This window comes from Dama dama, chromosome X (genome assembly GCF_033118175.1).
Source record: "Dama dama isolate Ldn47 chromosome X, ASM3311817v1, whole genome shotgun sequence".
Lineage (NCBI taxonomy): Eukaryota > Metazoa > Chordata > Mammalia > Artiodactyla > Cervidae > Dama > Dama dama.
Window position 1 is genome coordinate 19260726 of NC_083714.1, and position 19315 is coordinate 19280040.

The following is a 19315-nucleotide window of genomic DNA, read 5'->3' on the forward strand; positions in this document are numbered from 1 at the left end:
AATAATCCTTAAAGTCTTCAGAGTCTTTCCCCCGTCTGTACCTTTTATTGCAACCACTAATTCACTTTGTGTCAAATTATAACTATCTACATCTTTGTCTTCCCCAGATTGTAAATTCTTTGAGGGCAGGAACTAGACATATAACAGAGGCCTGGGTAAAAGTGTCTGAGGATAGAAGTGCATATGTGTTGAGGGATGGGTATAAAGAAGAGGGAAGAGGTTTCTACCCTGTTAGCCCTGCTGCCTGCAAAGGAGAGAACTGGGAGAGAAGGACTGATTCAGAACCCACTGGTTAGCCAGAATGAAAGGTGCTGCAGGTTGGGGTTGGGGGTGGATATGGGGTGGGTGGGAGGTAAATGTCCAGAACCACTTTTGCCTAATTTTCTCTTTTATAGAAGTGATATAACAGTATAAGAATAATACATTCTTTAAAAAAACATATATTTTAGATTATTATTGACTCACAAATTGTCCAAACTAGATGGAAACTTTAGAAATAAAGGAGAGGCCACCTGTTTTCAATTTTCTGAGAGTCTGACTTTCAAACTTTCTGTGCCATTGTTCTGTGTGATGTCATTACTAGAGAGGGGCAATTATTTCACATTGAAAACATGATTACTTAAAATATGTGTAAAGAAAACTAGAGTGAAACCTGTAGAGTATTTTGATAATCAGAAGTGTTGAACATCATATTAGTAAAGTATAGAATATTTTTAAAAGTACCATCAGCAGGTTGCAGGCTAACTTAGGCAAAATCATTTTTTACTCTCCAAATCTTGAAAATGACTGCCTTCGTATCCAACTGAAGATCTTTCTTTACCCTATAGATCCCGAGACTGCTCTGAAAGGTGTTTTTTACACAGCTTATCTACTGAGAAGTTGTCCATCTAGTGACATATTAACACTAGAGGTAAGAAGCTTTATGAACAGACAAGTTTTTGAAAAGTCTGCATTTATTTATTTTTTTTTAAATATGAGTCATTATAAATGTGAATTGTATTAGGGTGGAAACATAGTGAATAGTATCATATGGTCATTTAAAATCTTTGCAGGGATTTGAGAAACCTGAGTTTGAATTCTAAAAGGAGTAAGAATATTTACCTCAAAAGACTGTTATGAGGGTTCAGAGAATTAGTAGGAATATGAATTTATCTGATGTAGGGCTTGGCACATAGTTGTTGAATGGATGAATTTATGAAAGTACTATTTTGTTGAGTCCCTTACTATATGACTGGACTGTGGTTAGTTCTAGAAGTGACAATGATGGGTGTGTAAAAGACAGATGGGGTCCACTCTCTTTTGAATTCTTCTGTATTAAATATTAGGCATCATGGCAAACAGAAGAGTTGGCAAGTAATTTTTTAACTTTTAATAAAAATGTTTAAAATAAATAAATATAAGATCTCAAATTTGCTTTTCATATAGTTTTTGAACTTTAACAGGCAACACATTTAGGGCAGTGAAACTATCCTTATGATACTACAATGGCATCCATTTTGTATATACAGAATGCATAGTATGTACAACACCAAGAGTGAGCCTAAGGTGAACTGTTGACTTAGGTGACAATGATGTGTTAAAGAAGGTTCATCAGTTGTAACAAATATATCACTGATGAAGGATGTTCATAATGAGGGAGGTTGTGAGAGTGTTAGGGAAGGGGGTATATGGAAACTAAATTCTCTGCTTTTTGCTCAGTTCTGCTAAAAAGTAAATTTCTTTAAAAAGATTATGTATGTGAAAGTCGCTCAGTCATGTCCAACTCTTTTCGACCCCATGGACTAGAGCTTGCCAGGCTCCTCTGTCCATGGAATTCTCTGGGCAAGAATACTGGAGTGGGTTGCCATTTCCTTCTCCAGGAGTTAAAAACATTAAATGAGAAGAAAAAGAAAAAGGCAAATAATCATGTGCACTTCCTTCTGTCTAAAAGTTGTTAATAAGTTTGTATGTGAGAATTTTCCATTGTAGTACAGACCTCCTTTTTCTGTAAAGGTCCCCTCATAAATATTGTATGCCAAGAGGCAAAATTAGAATATTATATTATTAATCTCAAGGATTTAAATATTGTTTCCACAAATTTTTACTGATGAAATTCAAAAAATAATAACTATTTGAGTACTTTTTTTGGTACTACAACTGTACTGATGAGAAAAATGGAATTCTTTTTTTTTTCTGGGATAACATTTCATTTTATTGAAGTTCAAACATTTGACAGCAGATGTTTATCTGAAAAAAACCATACTTAGCTTGGGGCCATACAGAAATAAGCAGTGGTCCAGAGTGGGCCCACAGACCATAGTTTGCCAAGCCTTATTTGTTGGTTAAATAGGTAAAATAGGGCCAAATCAAGAAGAGTATAAGCTCAAATAATATTAATAAGTTGTGTACACAAAGATGTGTTGATAAGCATGCTCTTGTGTGTTTCTGTATCAAACCCCAAAATAATTTGTTTTAGTTGATTCACTCTTTAATGGGGATGATTGGTAGCTGTTAGTATGCTCCTATTTGAAAATAAGGTTTTCCACAGTGAATGACTTCTAAATGACTTAAGGGGAAAAAATGGTAACTATGTGAAGTGATAGATGTGTTCACTTACTTTATTGTGGTTAAGTTACTTTATATTTCACAATATATGTATATATCAAGTTGTTATGGTGTATAGCTTAAACTTACACAATATTATGTCACATATCTCAGTAAAGATGGAAAAAATGGAACTAGCCAATAAGATAGATGCTAATTCAAAAAGTTATTTATTTATTTATTGGCCACACCATGTGGCATACAGGATCTTAGTTTCCCCTCCAGGGACTGAGCCTGTGCCCTTTGCAGCGGAAGCACAGAGACCTAACCACTGGACCGCCAGGGAAGTCCTAAAAAAGTTATATTTTACTTGAATCTTTAGTCATATAATTTTGACTTAGCTTTGGCTCATATAACCAAGAATCTATTATTGCTTGCTACCTTGCCCCTTCTTTACATTCTTTGAATGTAGCATAAGACTTTGTCCTTGAAAGGAAGATTGAGAAGTATTTTTGTCTGAAGAGCTTTTGACCAATGATAATTTCTCATTTGTTTTCTTCATTATGGCTGTATCTAGAAATATGGGAACCTATTCAGATAGTTCCAGTAGTTTGAATTTCTGTCTAAATTACCCCTAAAATGAGAGTTTACAGGATTGCTTGTAATATATTCATCACAAATTTTTTGTCTTAAAATTTTTTTCTTCCAGTTTTATAGATACAATTGACATGCAGCATTGTAGAAATTTAAGGTGAACAGCAAAATGATTTATATACATCATGAAAGGATTATCACAATAAATTTAGTAAATATGCATTATCTCATATAGATACAAAATAAAAGAAAAAATGTTTTTCCTTTTGATGAGAACTCTTAGGATTTGCTCTCTTAACAACTTTCACATTATAGTTATCATGTTGTACTTATCCCTAGTACTTACTTATAACTGGGAATTTATACCTTTTGACTGCCTTCGTCCAATTCCCTATCCTCTGGTAACCCCTTGCATCTTGTAACCACCAATCTCATCTCCTTTTCTGTCAGTTTGTTTTTGAAGTATAATTGACCCACAACACTGTTAGTTCTTGTTACTTAACATAGTGATTTGATATTTCTGTACATTCCAAACTGATCACCAGGATAAGTCTAGTTTTAATTATGTCACCACACAAAGATATTAGTTATTTACTATATTTCCCACACTGTACATTTCATACCTGTTACTCAGTTATTTTTCAATTTATAGTTGGAAGTTTGTACCTCTTCACCTTCCTCACTTCTTTCCTCCCCCTCTCCCCTGCCATCTTGCATCTACCTGTTTGTTCTCTTTATCTGTGACTGTTTTCAAATCTTAAACCTTTTTGGTTTCTCTTTAGATCTTTAAATGGATGAGATGGCTACCACTCAGATTTCCAAAGATGAGCTTGATGAACTCAAAGAGGCCTTTGCAAAAGTTGGTGAGTTGTTCTTTTGTATGGTAACTATGGTAAAGCAATGTTTATTTGGCATTAGCCAAAGTTATTTCTCTGAAAAATTATGTGAATGGTTAATCAGGAAACTAGTTAAAACGAATGAAATAAAGTTCTAGAAGCAACACTTTAAACTGTATCATTGCTAATTATAGCTAGTATCTAATATGGTGAAAGGTATTTAGTCCAGGGTCCCATTCTTTAACTGGGGGCTGCTGTGGCTCCTGAAATTTGTAGACAAATTTTGTTTTACCATATTTTTCTGAGGAGAGGATTTGAAACTTTCACTATATTCTCAAAGAGCCTACTGACCCCCCAAAATGTTAAAAACCATTAGATGATGTTGTGCATGTGTGCGTGCTTGTGTGCATGTGTGCATGTGCATGCTTGGTCATGCAGTTGTGTCTGACTCTTTGCAACCCCATGGACTATAGCTCACCAGGCTCTTCTGCCCATGTAATTTTCCAGGCAATAATACTGGTGTGGATTGTCATTTCCTACTCCAAATGATCTTTCTGACCCACTTGGGAAGCCGGGATGATAGTTTACTTTTAGTTAACATGGCTTTACTGCCTTTTTCATGGATGTATTCTGCCTTTGGATAATGCACACTGTTCTACCTTCTTGAATTAGCATATATATAAGATGGGAAGGATTAGCATACCGTTTGGCTTATCCTTTAACATCATATAACATGTCTTCAAACTTAGCAGCTATGGAAGCAATTTATAGTATTTACATTCCATTATTTCAGTGCTCAGGTCAAGTCAGTGAAGATAATGAGAAAACAGAGTAAGACCTGATTATTGATGTGTGTACTCAACAGGTGCTTTCAGAGGGAGAGTATTGCTGTTTGATATCTTCTTGATTAAAGGGTATGAAGTTAAATCATAATGATTTGTTAGTTAAACCAGAATCTACTCTTTGACCTGTGTTGGAAACCCCATTAGTGAAAAGTGAGGAAATACACATCTCTTGTTGCTGTTGTTCAGTCGCTCAGTCATGTCCGACTCTTTGTGACCCCATGGACTGCATCATGCCAGGCTTCCTTGTCCTTCACTATCTCCTGGAATGTGCTCAAACTCATGTCCATTGAATTGGTGATGCCATCCAACCACCTCATCCTCTGTCACCCCCTTCTCCTCTTGCCTTCAATCTTTCCCAGGATCACGGCCTTTTCCAGTGAGTCAGCTCTTTGCATCAGGTGGCCAAAGTATTGGAGCTTCAACTTCAGCATCAGTCCTTCCAATGAATATTCAGGGTTGATTTCCTTTAGGACTGACTGGTTTAATCTCCTTGCTGTATTCCCATATATTTGTGAGTATGTTCTATGAAGGCATTTGGTAATAACAACATGCCTTGGGAAAGGTAATGACAGCCCCACCCAACCCCCGCCCCAACAGCCAGAGTGACTATTCATAGTCCCATCAGAATTCTAACTAGGAAAAAATAGTCCTGAATCTTTAACATGACTATGTGTGTGTATGAAAAAAAAAGACAGTTAACTTGCCATAGATACCACTTACTGGGCTACTTAATGTAGTTCAAATATTCAATATTAGATTGATTATGGAAAACAGCAGGTGGATTCTTGGCTGGAAGACTGTTTAAATCACATTATTCTGTAGAAATTGTTTTTTCTTTTTTTAATCGTAGTTTCCTTTGAACTTTCTGTTTTGTTTTTATTCATCTTCAGTGTTGGGGACAGCCTAATTTTGTTGTTGTTGTTATCCATTTTATTTTATTTTTTGAATTTATTTTTAATTGGAGGATAATTGCTTTACAATGTTGTATTGATTTCTGCCTAATTTGTTTTTATTGTTGGAATTTTGGTGTGGGTACCTTATTATTGTTATTACTTAATCTTCAAGGCCTCACCTCCTCAAATCAGTGTTTACTGTTGAATACGGGCTTTGTTCTCATGTGCAGCATCTTAGAAATATATGTGTGAAATATTTTTAAAAAATCAAAGTTAATTCAAATATTATTTACCTGATGGCACTGGAATAGTTTTGTCAGTAAAAGAGCTTAATTGCTCTTTTAAAGCTTAATGATATAAAAAGGGTTGACCAATTATCTCCAAGGAGGAAATGAGACTAAATTAGGCTAATGAGGGATCAATTAGAACTTGGACTGCAAGAAAGGGTCATTGTGGAACTACTGTCTTACTTTAAATCATATATCTTGGAGGGTTTAGGGTAGGCAAAGACCTTCTCAAAGCTGAGAGATTGGACCATGTGTCTTATTGAAGCCCTACCAGGCATATATTCCTGTGATATGTAGACTCTTATCACTCTGTATGCTATAAACAGGAATTCTGGAGTCCAAAATTTTTACCTAGTAAAATTTACCTAGTAAAATACTAGTTCCACATAGTATTCTTTGTATTCCCCCTCAGTATCTAGCTCACTGTTGTATGCATTTAGTTTTCTATACATAAATAATTGAATTCTAAGGAATTATACATAGTTTTTTCATGTACTAGGACTTTGTGACAAAGCGTCTTTGTTATGAAGATTTTCATCATGGCAGAATTTACTGCTGAAGGATTTGGCCATTACAGTATAACACATAAAATTTGTATTTTTCAGCATCTTAAAAGCTGTGTATAGTCTTTCAGAAAAATGTTAAAAGACCCAGCTGAATCTAGATTTTCCTTTAAAATCTTTGTAGTTTTTAGTTATTCTTATTTACAGGGCCCTTAGGCAACTATCAAAGGTATTATGGAAATCCTTTTTTTTTTTCTTCATTCAGGGAAACTTGATTTTAAAAACAAGCTCCATAACTTATTTCCCTGACAAGGACAATTCTTTCTTATGGGGAGGGAAGGAAGGACTACTTTATCTCAGTTCAATTGTGACAAAATATGGAAATCATTATATGATTTTCCCCATCTATTAACAATAATAGCCTTGATTATCTCTTTAGAAATTCAGCAAGATCATAGTGTATGGAGAAAATCTCTGTAATTACCACTAATCATGGGTTTTGTTCAATTAATAGTGCTTTAAAATTCTCTTTACTAGCAATAAAAATCGAGTACTAAGATTTAAAGTTCTCCTTTCACTCACTTTCTGCACCTGCTTAATGTTAAGTTCCAAGCAGTATATTTTCATCTAATTATTTTCATTTTCTCAATATTTGTTTCCAGTATTTCTCATTGGGATAGCAGAAGCCTTGGCTTTCATTTTTTCTTACATCATGATGTTTCTGTTTTAATTTAAATGCTGCAAGGCTGCATAAATTCATTCTAAAGAAGAATATATAAAGCTTTTCAGAACACTTAGGAAGTAAATGTTTTACGAAGTAGAAAATGCCTTTTACATTCTGAAACTTTAATCTTGCTAGGGAAGCTAGAGGTCATTTGAATGATTACTTGTCATTTTAGGTAAATTCATGTAACGTAGAACTTCTCAGATTGGCTTTAGTCCTGCAAACACTTACATCTGAATTTTTTTCTCTCCTAAACAGTAGCCACTCTGCTTTAAAAAAACAAACAAAACAAAACAGGAATTCTACACTTTTGAAGTTAAAGAATAATGGGGTTTCATAAGTGACTAAGAATACTGTGGGTATATTCCTTTGAGGCTGCCCACCAAACTAAGCCAAAATTTTCTGGTTATGGTGATTGTAGCTGTACCAGATTTTCTCATCTCAGGAAGTTAAGTGATTTCAAATTACTTGATATTCTCTAGTATATAAAAACCACATCCAGATGATGTGACGAAAAGTACAGTGGTTTCATTTAATTTACTTTTAGTATTCAATAAAATGACACTAGTGCATATTTGTTTAAATATGGCTTAAAAAATAACAACAAGCCAGAAGGGAGTGGCAGGACATACTTAAAGTGATGAAAGAGAAAAGCCTACAGCTCAGATTACTGTACCCAGCAAGGTTCACATTCAAATATGAAGGAGAAATCAAAAGCTTTACAGACAAGCAAAAGCTGAGAGAATTCAGCACCACCAAACCAGCTCTCCAACAAATGCTAAGGATCTTCTCTAGACAGGAAACACAAAAAGGGAGTATAAACTCGAACCCAAATCAACAAAGTAAATGGCAACGGGATCATACTTATCAATAATTACCTTAAATGTGAATGGGTTGAATGCCCCAACCAAAAGACAAAGACTGGCTGAATGGAAACAAAAACAAGACCCCTATATATGTTGTCTACAACAGACCCACCTCAAAACAAGGGACACATACAGACTGAAAGTGAAGGGCTGGAAAAAGATATTCCAAGCAAATAGAGACCAAAAGACAGCAGGAGTAGCAATAGTCATATCAGATAAAACAGACTTTAAAACAAATGCTGTGAAAAGAGACAAAGAAGGACACTACATAATGATTAAAGGATCAATCCAAGAAGATATAGCAATTATAAATATATATGCAACCCAACATAAGAGCACTGCAATATGTAAGGCAAATGCTAACAAGTATGAAAGGGGAAATTAACAATAACACAATAATAGTGGGAAACCTTAATACTGTACTCACACCTATGGATAGATCAACTAAACAGAAAATTAACAAGGAAACACAAACTAAATGATACAATAGAACAGTTAGACCTAATTGATATCTATAGGACATTTCACCCCCCAAACAAGGAATTTCACCTTTTTCTCAAGTGCACATGGAACCTTCTCCAGGATAGATCACATTCTGGCCCATAAATCTTGCCTTGGCAAATTCAAAAAAATTGAAATCATTCCAAGCATCTTTTCTGACCACAATGCAGTAAGATTAGATGTCAATTACAGGAGAAAAACTTTAAAATTCCAACATATGGAGGCTGAAAAACACTCTGCTGAATAACCAAGTATCACAGAAGAAATAAAAAAAGAAATAAAAATCTGCATAGAAATGAATGAAAATGAAAACACAACAACCCAAAACCTATGGGACACTGTAAAAGCAGTGCTAAGGGGAAGGTTCATAGCAATATAGGCTTACCTCAAGAAACAAGAAAAAAGTCAACTAAATAACCTAACTCTATACCTAAAGCAACTAGAAAAGGAAGAAATGAAGAACCCCAGGGTTAGTAGAAGGAAAGGAATCATAAAAATTAGGGCACAATTAAATTCAAAACAAACAAAAGAGACCATAGCAAAAATCAACAAGACTAAGAGCTGGTTCTTTAAGAAGATAAATAAAATAGATGCATTAGCCAGACCTCATCAGGAAACAAAAGGAGAAGAATCAAATCAACTAAATTAGAAATGAAAATGGAGAAACCACAACAGACAACACAGAAAGACAAAGGATCATACGAGACTACAATCAGCAGCTATATGCCAATAAAATGGACAACTTGGAAAAATGGACAAATTCTTAGAAAAGTACAACTTTCCAAATATAAGCCAGGAAGAAATAAAAAATCTTAACAGACCCATCACAAGCACGGAAATTGAAACTATAATCAGAAATCTTCCAGCAAACAAAAGCCCAGTACCAGACGGCTTCACATCTGAATTCTACCAAAATTTTGGAGAAGAGCTAACACCTATCCTACTCAAACTCTTCCAGAAAATTTCAGAGGAAGGTAAACTGCCAAACTCATTCTATGAGGCCACCATCACCCTAATACCAAAACCTGACAAAGATGCCACAAAAAAAGAAAACTATAGGCCAATGTCACTGATGAACATAGATGCAAAAATCCTTAACAAAATTATAGCAAACAGAATCCAACAACATATTAAAAAGATCATACATCATGACCAAGTGGGCTTTATCCCAGGTATGTGAGGATTCTTCAATATCCAGAAATCAATCAACATAATACACCACATTAATAAATTGAAAGATAAAAACCATATGATTATCTCAATAGATGAAGAGAAAACCTTTGACAAAATTCAACATCCATTTAAGATAAAAACCCTCCAGAAAGCAGGAATACAAGGAACATACCTCAACATGATAAAAGCTATATATGACAAACCCACAGCAAACATTATCCTCAGTGGTGAAAAATTGAAAGCATTTCCCCTAAAGTCAGGAACAAGACAAGGGTGCCCACTCTCACCACTGCTATTCAATGTAGTTTTGGAAATTTTGGCCACAGCAATCAGAGCAGAAAAAGAAATAAAAGGAATTGAGATTGGAAAAGAAGAAGTAAAACTCTCACTGTTTGCAGATGACATGATCCTCTACATAGAAAACCCTAAAGACTCCACCAGGAAATGACTAGAGCTAATCAATGAATATAGTAAAGTTGCAGGATATAACATCAACACACAGAAATCCCTTGCATTCCTATACACTAACAATGAGAAAACAGAAAAAGAAATTAAGCAAACAATTCCATTCACCATTGCAATGAAAAGAATAAAATACTTAGGAATATATCTACCTAAAGAAACAAAAGACCTATATATAGAAAGCTATAAAACACTGATGAAAGAAATCAAAGAGGACACAAATAGATGAAGAAATATACTGTGTTCATGGATTGGAAGAATCAATATTGAGAAAATGACTATACTACCCAAAGCAATCTGTAGATTCAATGCAATCCCTATCAAGCTACCAATAGTATTTTTCAGAGAACTAGAACAAATAATTTCACAATTTGTATAGAAATACAAAAAACCTCGAATAGCCAAAGCAATCTTAAGAAACAAGAATGGAACTGGAGGAATCAACCTGCCTGACTTCAGGCTGTACTACAAAGCTACAGTCATCAAGACAGTATGGTACTGGCAAAAAGACAGAAACACAGATCAATGGAATGAAATAGAAAGCCCAGAGATAAATCCACGCACCTATGGACATCCTATCTTCGACAAAGGGGGCACGAATATACAGTGGAGAAAAGACAGTCTCTTTAACAAGTGGTGCTGGGAAAACTGGTCAACCACTTGTAAAAGAATGAAACTAGAACGCTTTCTAACACCATACACAAAAATAAACTCAAAATGGATTAAAGATCCAAACATAAGAGCAGAAACTATAAAGCTCCTAGAGGAAAACATAGGCAAAACACTCTGTGACATAAATCACAGCAGGATCCTCTATGAACCACCTCCCAGAGTAATGGAAATAAAAGCAAAAATAAACAAATGGAACCTAATTAAACTTAAAAGCTTTTGCACAACAAAGGAAACTATAAGCAAGGTGAAAAGACAGCCTTCAGAACGGGAGAAAATAATAGCAGATGAAGCAACTGACAAAGAATTAATCTCAAAAATGTATAAGCAACTCCTGTAGCTCAATTCCAGAAAAAATAAATGAACTAATCAAAAAACGGGCCAAGGAACTAAACAGACATTTCTCCAAGAAGACATACAGATGACTAACAAACACATGAAAAGATGTTCAACATCACTCATTATCAGAGAAATGCAAATCAGAACCTCAATGAGGTACCATTACATGCCAGTCAGGATGGCTGCTATCCAAATGTCTACAAGCAATAAATGCTGGAGAGGGTGTGGAGAAAAGGGAACCCTCTTACACTGTTGGTGGGAATGCAAACTAGTACAGCCACTATGGAGAACAGTGTGGAGATTCCTTAAAAAACTGGAAATAGAACTGCCATATGACCCAGCAATCCCACTTCTGGGCATACACACTGAGGAAACCAGATCTGAAAGAGACACGTGTACCCCAATGTTCATCGCAGCACTGTTTATAATAGCCAGGACATGGATGCAACTTAGATGTCCATCAGTAGATGAATGGATAAGAAAGCTGTGGTACATATACACAATGGAATATTACTCAGCCATTTAAAAGAGTACATTTGAATCAGTTCTAATGAGGTGGATGAACCTGGAGCCTATTATACAAAGTGAAGTAAGCCAGAAAGAAAAACACCAATACAGTATACTAACGCATATATATGGAATCTAGAAAGATGGTAATGATAACTCTATATGTGTGACAGCTAAGAGATACAGATTTATATAACAGTCTTTTGGCCTCTGTAGGAGAGGGTGAGGGTGGACAATTTGGGAGAATGGCATTAAAACATGTATATTATCACATGTGAAACAGATCACCAGTCCAGGTTCGATGCATGAGACAAGGTGCTCAGGGATCGCGCACTGGTATGACCCAGAGGGATGGGATGGGGAGGGAGATGGGAGGGGTATTCAGGATGGGGAACACATGTACACCCATGGCAGATCCATGTCAATGTATGGCAAAACCACTACAATATTGTAAAGTCATTAGCCTCCAATTAAAATAAATAAATTTATTTTAAAAAATTAAAAAAATAAAAACTACATCCCAACCAAAACTAAATAAATAAATAAACAGACCAGTGCTCTTTCACTGTACCATCTGGTTAACTATCAATGGAATATTGGAAATTAAGGTCTCAGGATAGTCTGAAAGCTGTGTTTTGACTATGGAAAATAGGTGCACAGATTATAGGTGTGTTGGGTAAGAGCAGGAGCATACATGTGTGTATGTATGTTCGTGTGTGTGTGTGTGTGTGTGTGTGTGTATGTGTATTTTTTAAGTGGGAAAGTGGCAGCAGGTGGGAAATCATGGCCAGTTTTGAGTTAGAAATTTGGGGTTAGAAAACAGTTGATAGACAACGTTTTTGATTGCCTGGTCTCCAGCCCTCTAATCTTGTCCAGCCTTCAGCTGTACTTGACCTCCACCTTTGGGGACACACTATTAGGATAAACTCTTCGGTAGCAACATCTATTCTACTGTTAGCTGGGACTCATTAAACTTCCTCTTATATGTATTTGCTGGAATGAGCTACCTCAAAAGGTATAAGCTGTGAAAGGGAAAATCCGTGTTTATCTAAGCATCTGGAGATGTTTAGCATCTCCCTTTTCTAAAGTTTTAATGGCTAATGAAAGCTCAATTTTATTGCTTAGATCTGAGGACAGAATATAATCTAAATCTTCTGCACAAATTTCTTGGCTGAGTCTTTTAAATTAATATTTTGTGTGCTTTCACAGCTGGTCAGGATTGTGTGTGTGTGTGTAAATCCATTATTGCTAGATACATAGATTCCTTTTGTCATTTTTTTAGTGCAAAAAATTTGTGGAGTTTATCAGCTAAACTAAATGGAACTTTTAAACATAGCATTTTTGTAAAGGATGTGCATCTGCACTTGATTGGTTTTCTTCTTTAAGTCCTAATAAGCACTGTCCACAGTGGGTTAGTAAAGAAGTTGCATATGTATTGCAGATGAAGACACACATATGTGACCTGTTTATAAAGAAAGACACTACATTTAGACAGAATCAAGGCTGGATAAAGCAACACACACACACACACACACACACACACACACACACACAAAACCTAAGAGTCAAGGGAAATCCTGGTTTTTCTCACTGTTAGATTTATAGGACAAAGTAGCACCCCAAAAGATGCATTTGAAGTGATAGATTGCACCACATTCCACCTGGACATGGGCAGTGTAAAACAGCAGCTAAAATCAAAACCACTTGAATTCTGGCTGAGCTTTCTCCAGACAAGTACTTAAAATAGCTTAAATAACAGGATGCACGGGGAGGGAAAACATTTCCTTTTAAGGATATGCATTCTTGGTGTGATTCAAACTTCTGCAGGAACATGGCTGTATAATAAGTTTATTTACTTTAAGGTTACTTGGGGGGAGGGTTTGGGGAGAGTTAACTGGCATCTAAAATAATACTTGTTAAGAGCATAGTAAGTTGTTTTTTTTTTTTTTTAAGTGCAGATGTGAATCTACACGTGTCATCATAGACAGACAGACAGAATCTGTTGTTAAAAACATTTGATTCCTTTCTGATGAATTCAGCAGCCAGTATGAAAGACACAGGCCTCTCTGGTAAACCCTTGGGAGAATCTTTGTGTGTTTTTTTTAAGTATAGCAATTTTTCTTTAAAAATAGAACACTTGATCCATTTCTTGAAATTTAGCTCTGGACTCTATGCGGGAAGTTTGTTCAGTAGGTAGTCAGAGTTTCTTCTTCCCTCCTCTCCCCAGCCCGTCAGTGTCTACCCACACTGACCATATTTTCTGAACCAAAAAGTTGAGACCCGTGCTTGCAGAAACATTGAAAATGCTCCAGATAATATAGGCTGAATGATAATGTCTACGTTATTGGGTGGTCAAAAATACGATGCTGGAACAGAAGAGTTTTTGAAATGCAAAACTTGTTTCACCCCATGCCAATGCGTAGTTAATGAAAAAGGGGCAAATGAGCCAGAAAGGGCCTCCAGAAGAATATTGACAGATTTAATGAGAAAATAAAGGACTACCATCATGCCAGGAGGTTGTGATTTCCAGTTGTTAAAACTGTTTTGTGTGTGTGTTTTGGCTGGAGATTGGGAATAAAATTAACCTAAAACTCTTTTAAAGTAATTGCACCCCATTTTGTCTTTCAAGTACTTTAGCAGCTGGGAGATTTTCTAAAATTAATCGCAAGCTGCCTTTTAAGGCTCCCTCTGCCTTCTTATTGAAACTAAAATTGTTTTCTTCAAAAGGTATGATTTAGAGACCAAAAGCCTTGCAGTAATTTACTAGTACTAACACTAAAATGCCTTTGATCTCAGGAGGTAATACAAGCTTGCTCTGCTTTTACAATATGGAGAAACAGAGTCGGTAAAAGGTAAAATTTTACAAATATGTAGAAGATGACACATGGTCAACTATTCATTTCCCATATCAAGAAAGATACAGGAGAGAGATTCCAAGTAATTCCAGATTTTGTAAGGATTTTGAAGCCACAGTTTCAAGTAAGAACCAGACGTTCTGTCTGGTTAATTCTGTCTCTTTGGTGTCTAGCCCTGTGCCTGCCACAGAGTAGGTACTCGATTTGTTCTGGAGGTTGATTCATGTTATGCAAGTGTAGTTTTTCTTAATAAAGTCAAAGCAGGTTTCTACATTTAGAATGAGAGAGAGGTCCTGACCTGACAGCCATCACTGGTAGTCTACTTGGATACTCCTTGGTGGGTGTGTTCACTTAGAAAACCAAATTACAGATCTGAAGGCTGCTGGGTGGGGACAGAATTAGAACAAAGGGAATGAGATTGAATGTTATTTAAGGGATATTTCTGTCCTCAGGGTTTCCTGATGGAGTGCCATTCGGTCTATCAGTGCTATTTCTTCATTTTTTGCTCATTGTTGTTTGCTTATTTATGTTTTTAAAATGCTCCTTAGATTAGAGCATTATTTTCCTGGTTTAATACTTGAGGATCCTAATAAGAACCTACTGTATAGCACAGTATATATTCTGTAATGACTTACATGGGAATAGAATCTAAAAAAGAGTAGGTATATGTATATGTATAACTGATTCACTTTGCTGTATAGTAGAAACCAACAACATTGTAAATCAAGTATACTCTAATAAAAATTAATTTTAAAATACTTCAGGATCTCTGGTTCTACAAAAATAATTTTTTCCCCATGCTTATTCTGTGCAAGGTACTGTGCTACATACTGGGGTTAGAGAAAGATTTAGGAGAATCTTTATCGAGAGATTTTTACAATCTCTTAAGATTGTTAGGTAATGACAAATTCATATTCCTCCAGACCCCCTTTAAAACATTTCTGCCCATTGCTGAAAGCATCTGTTATTACTTCTCTTACTTCAAAATGGTATTTCCACATGTGGTTATTTTATGCTAGTTATATTTTAGGGTGGCTATTTCCTGGCATCTTTTAATCACATCAGTGAGCTTCTAATTAATGCTCAAGAGAGGTTATTTCAGAGAGGGTGCACACAAGTGGTAGTTCCCCCATTACCTGCACCTCTCTTCTACCTAAAGCAAAGAAACTGCCAGACAGACTAGACTCAGTGCCTTTGTCAGTTTTCTGTAGCTTTGAATTCATTATAGTTCTCCAGCATAACAAATAAAAAAGTAAACATCTCTGCTTTCCACTTCTATTATATCACTGAGAATACAAAAAGAACAACATGCTAGGTCCAAGCTGGAGTAAGTAACACAATTAAATTATGTTCTGTTATTTCAGAAGTCAGAGGAAAATAGAGTATGTTTTAAAATATCTTTCTATCAGAAATTGCTAGCGTGGACAAAGTTTTGATAGTCAAAAGGAATATGCCATCTCCTTCTCTATAGACACAATAAAATGAAGGAATATGGTGGTTGCGTACTGAGGTTTAAAAATGATCAGAATGTTATTACTCTTTATTTGGTTTTCATGTGTATGATGGTTTTTTACCTCCAGTTTTTAGAGCTAAAAGGTAATCTTCTCTAAGATCAAGTGAAGCCCCCCATTTAACAGATGAGAAAACTATGATCTGGAGAGATGACTTGGGCAAATTAAATGTAGTTAGAGCCTGTGTCACATTACTCCCTCTTGTTGTGTATGCTGTGTATCTTTTACTTTGTCACACTCCTAGAACTGAGTTGTCTTTTCACTTTTTAAAGAAAGTGGGAGAAACAGATTGGTATGTGCATGGGGAAAGGTGTATTTAAACCCAAGAATTTCATTCATCAGAAGTTGCTAAAATCTTACCACAGTGCCATGTGGATTACTTTGTTCTTTTTAGCAACTGCAGATGTCATTGCTGGATTGATTTTTGCATATAAACACTTACTAATAAAGTGTTTGATGTATGGCCTTTTATCCGTTCAAAGCGAAAACAGTGAAGATGTGCCCTAAAGGGAATCAAGTACTTTACCTTGAAGGAACTGTTAGTGATTTTCAGAAGTGTTGGGTACTTTGGTGATGATGCTTTAAAAGTATGAATATTTTAATTGATAGATTTAAAATATGGTAATCTATGCTTAAGAATATTTGACTCTAGAACCATATACTTCATTAAAACTAAACATAACAATTTCATCAGCTTTCAGTTTATTAGGAAAATAGTTTCATACAGGGGATTTAATATTTTAATAATTGGCCCACATTAGCTAATATCAATTTTGCTTCAGTCACACTTAGAAGAAAATCCAGAGTGTGTACCATGGCCTATAAGAGCTTCCATGATCAGTTCCCTGACCTCATCTCTCATTTTCTCCTTTGCTCACTCTGCTCAATTCATACTGGATCTTTACTGTCTCCAAAACACGTCAGACACACTTCCACATCACAGACTGCATTTGCTCTTTCCTCTACCTAAAATCTGCCCCCTACAAATAGCCACATGATTCTCTTTCTTACCTCAGATAAGTCTTCATCAAATATTACCTCATCAAAGTGGCCATCATTGATGATTCTATATAAATAGCACTCCCACCATCACCCATATCCCCACCTGTCACTATAACCCAGGGTTCTTTAACTTCATCGTTACTGACATGTTGAGCTGCACGATTCTGTGTTGCAGGATGGGAGTGGGAGTGGGGGTCATATGCACTGGAGGATTTTTAGTAGCATTCTTGGCCTTTATGCACTGAATGTTCCCTGGAGGGCAAAATAGCCCCCGTTCTAACCCCTTGCCCCTCTTTATTTTTCTTCATAGCACTTATGCTATATGTTACTTGCTTATTAGTTGTCATGAGAAGGTGAGCTAAAGACTTTGTTTCATTGGTTGCAGTATCTCCAATCTTAGGAACGGTATCTGGTGCAATTTTGTTTTATTTTTTGTTTTGGTACAGTTTTTAAGTAATATATCAAATAGATTAACTTCATAGTATATCTTCTTGAATGGTGTTGGCATCATCTTGAGTCATTTCTCTATTCAGATTGTTTCCCTCTATTATAATTAATATATATGAAAATCAGTGGAGGAGCTAAGGAATAAAAAGCATTTCTGAACATTTAAGTATATGAAATAGCTGGTGAAAGTCCAACTGTCTTTACTGAAAAATTACACCTCAGGACATTAACCCTCTTTTCCAATAAATTAACTTTTAGTCATTGATCAGTTTTTTTTTCGATTTTTAATTGTTTCAGAATAAACATTATCAGCACTTAGATACAGTCTGTTAAAATTATGAAAGCACAAAAAATTTTTTAATTATTTGTAGACTTCATTTAAACATTTGCATTACTTATGACTGCATTTATTTTTATGAACACTGTATTTGTTTTGGATTAACACTTATTTACATTACTTTTGAAAAAATTGGCACTCAAGAGGGTAGCATAATTTCAGGTGTTCTATATAATATAATTAGCATTAATCACAAACTGTTATCTTTGACAATGGGGAGAATAAGGGGCATAAAACTCCTAAATAGCTACAGTAGGAATTGTTTTATACCATGGCAGTGTTTTATTGGTGTATAATCTGTTCTGAAGTCCTGTCAGCTTTATGATTTAATGATAATTTTATTAGACAACTATGCTTTCCTAATATTAGGGATGCTATTTTTTTTTAGGGATGCTACTTTTAAGCTAAGCTACTTACACAGTTCAAAATACAAGAAACATGATGTAAGCCATGCCCTTTCAGTTAAAATTTGCATTTCCCTTTCAGACCTCTTTAGGTAGCAAACAATAAGATAGGATAATATTGTATTTAGGTGAGCTTATGAACTTTAAGCTTTAAGAACTGAGCCTAAAATGAAGAAAAATATTCTATAGGTTAACTTATTTCCTTTTTTGCTTGTTTCTCCCTTATCAAAAAGACCTCAACAGCAATGGATTCATTTGTGACTATGAACTTCATGAGCTTTTCAAGGAAGCTAACATGCCATTACCTGGATATAAAGTGAGAGAAATTATTCAAAAACTCATGCTGGATGGTGACAGGAATAAAGATGGGAAGATAAGTTTTGATGAATTTGTTTATGTAAGTATGTGGAAACCTACCATTATTAGAAGTAATGATTGCTTCTTTGTCTTGTGGGATCTTTTAGTAATAAGTCCTATTAAGTTCCTAAATATATCATAGTAGTATTGTTATAACTAATAAAATTTCTCTCATCTCACCCACTACATTTAGTTCATTCTTTTAGCCGTTAGAATACCTTAAAAAAGAACTGAGAAAAAAAACACAGACAGAATCAAAGATATAACACTCCGCTTGCTGTGTAAGGTGAACAGTCTCCTTAGAGGGGGCGTCATTAAAGGACACTTTTCAAGGTGTGAAATCACATCCTTGAAGTGCTGTTTCTATAGGTGAACAGTGTGGTCCCAAACGTTAATGATACACCCTGACTCACAGTCTTGTAAGCTTCCTGAGTTCAACTTTCTGATTAAAAACATGTTTGCTAATCTTGTGGTAGTAGTAGTTAACTGTACCATTTTCCCTAGGATGATGATTTTGATAATTACAAGTTAGAAGCATATCTTTTTAATCCATTGGAAGGGGCAGTTAAAATTCTTGTTTTCTTCTCTAGTATCATCAAATACTCTTCAAGGTTAGGGGCTGATTTCTTAATTCTACCCCCAAGCACCTAGTGTTCCATACTCAGTGCTTAGCGAGTATG

At 35.4% G+C, this 19315-nt stretch overlaps 1 protein-coding gene across 2 annotated transcripts in view; it reads left to right on the plus strand.

Moving 5' to 3' along the window:
• The window catches only part of PLS3 (plastin 3), a 90209-nt gene that overhangs the window by 40318 nt on the left and 30576 nt on the right, over positions 1 to 19315 (plus strand). Inside the window, exons 2-4 of one of the 2 annotated variants that reach the window (XM_061137781.1) lie at positions 828 to 910; positions 3900 to 3980; positions 18512 to 18675. In XM_061137781.1, coding sequence (XP_060993764.1) covers positions 3908 to 3980; positions 18512 to 18675 — 237 coding nt within the window. In that variant the 5' untranslated portion in view covers positions 828 to 910; positions 3900 to 3907. The remainder of the gene's footprint in view (positions 1 to 827; positions 911 to 3899; positions 3981 to 18511; positions 18676 to 19315) is intronic. The other variant, XM_061137782.1, reaches the window with a different exon arrangement.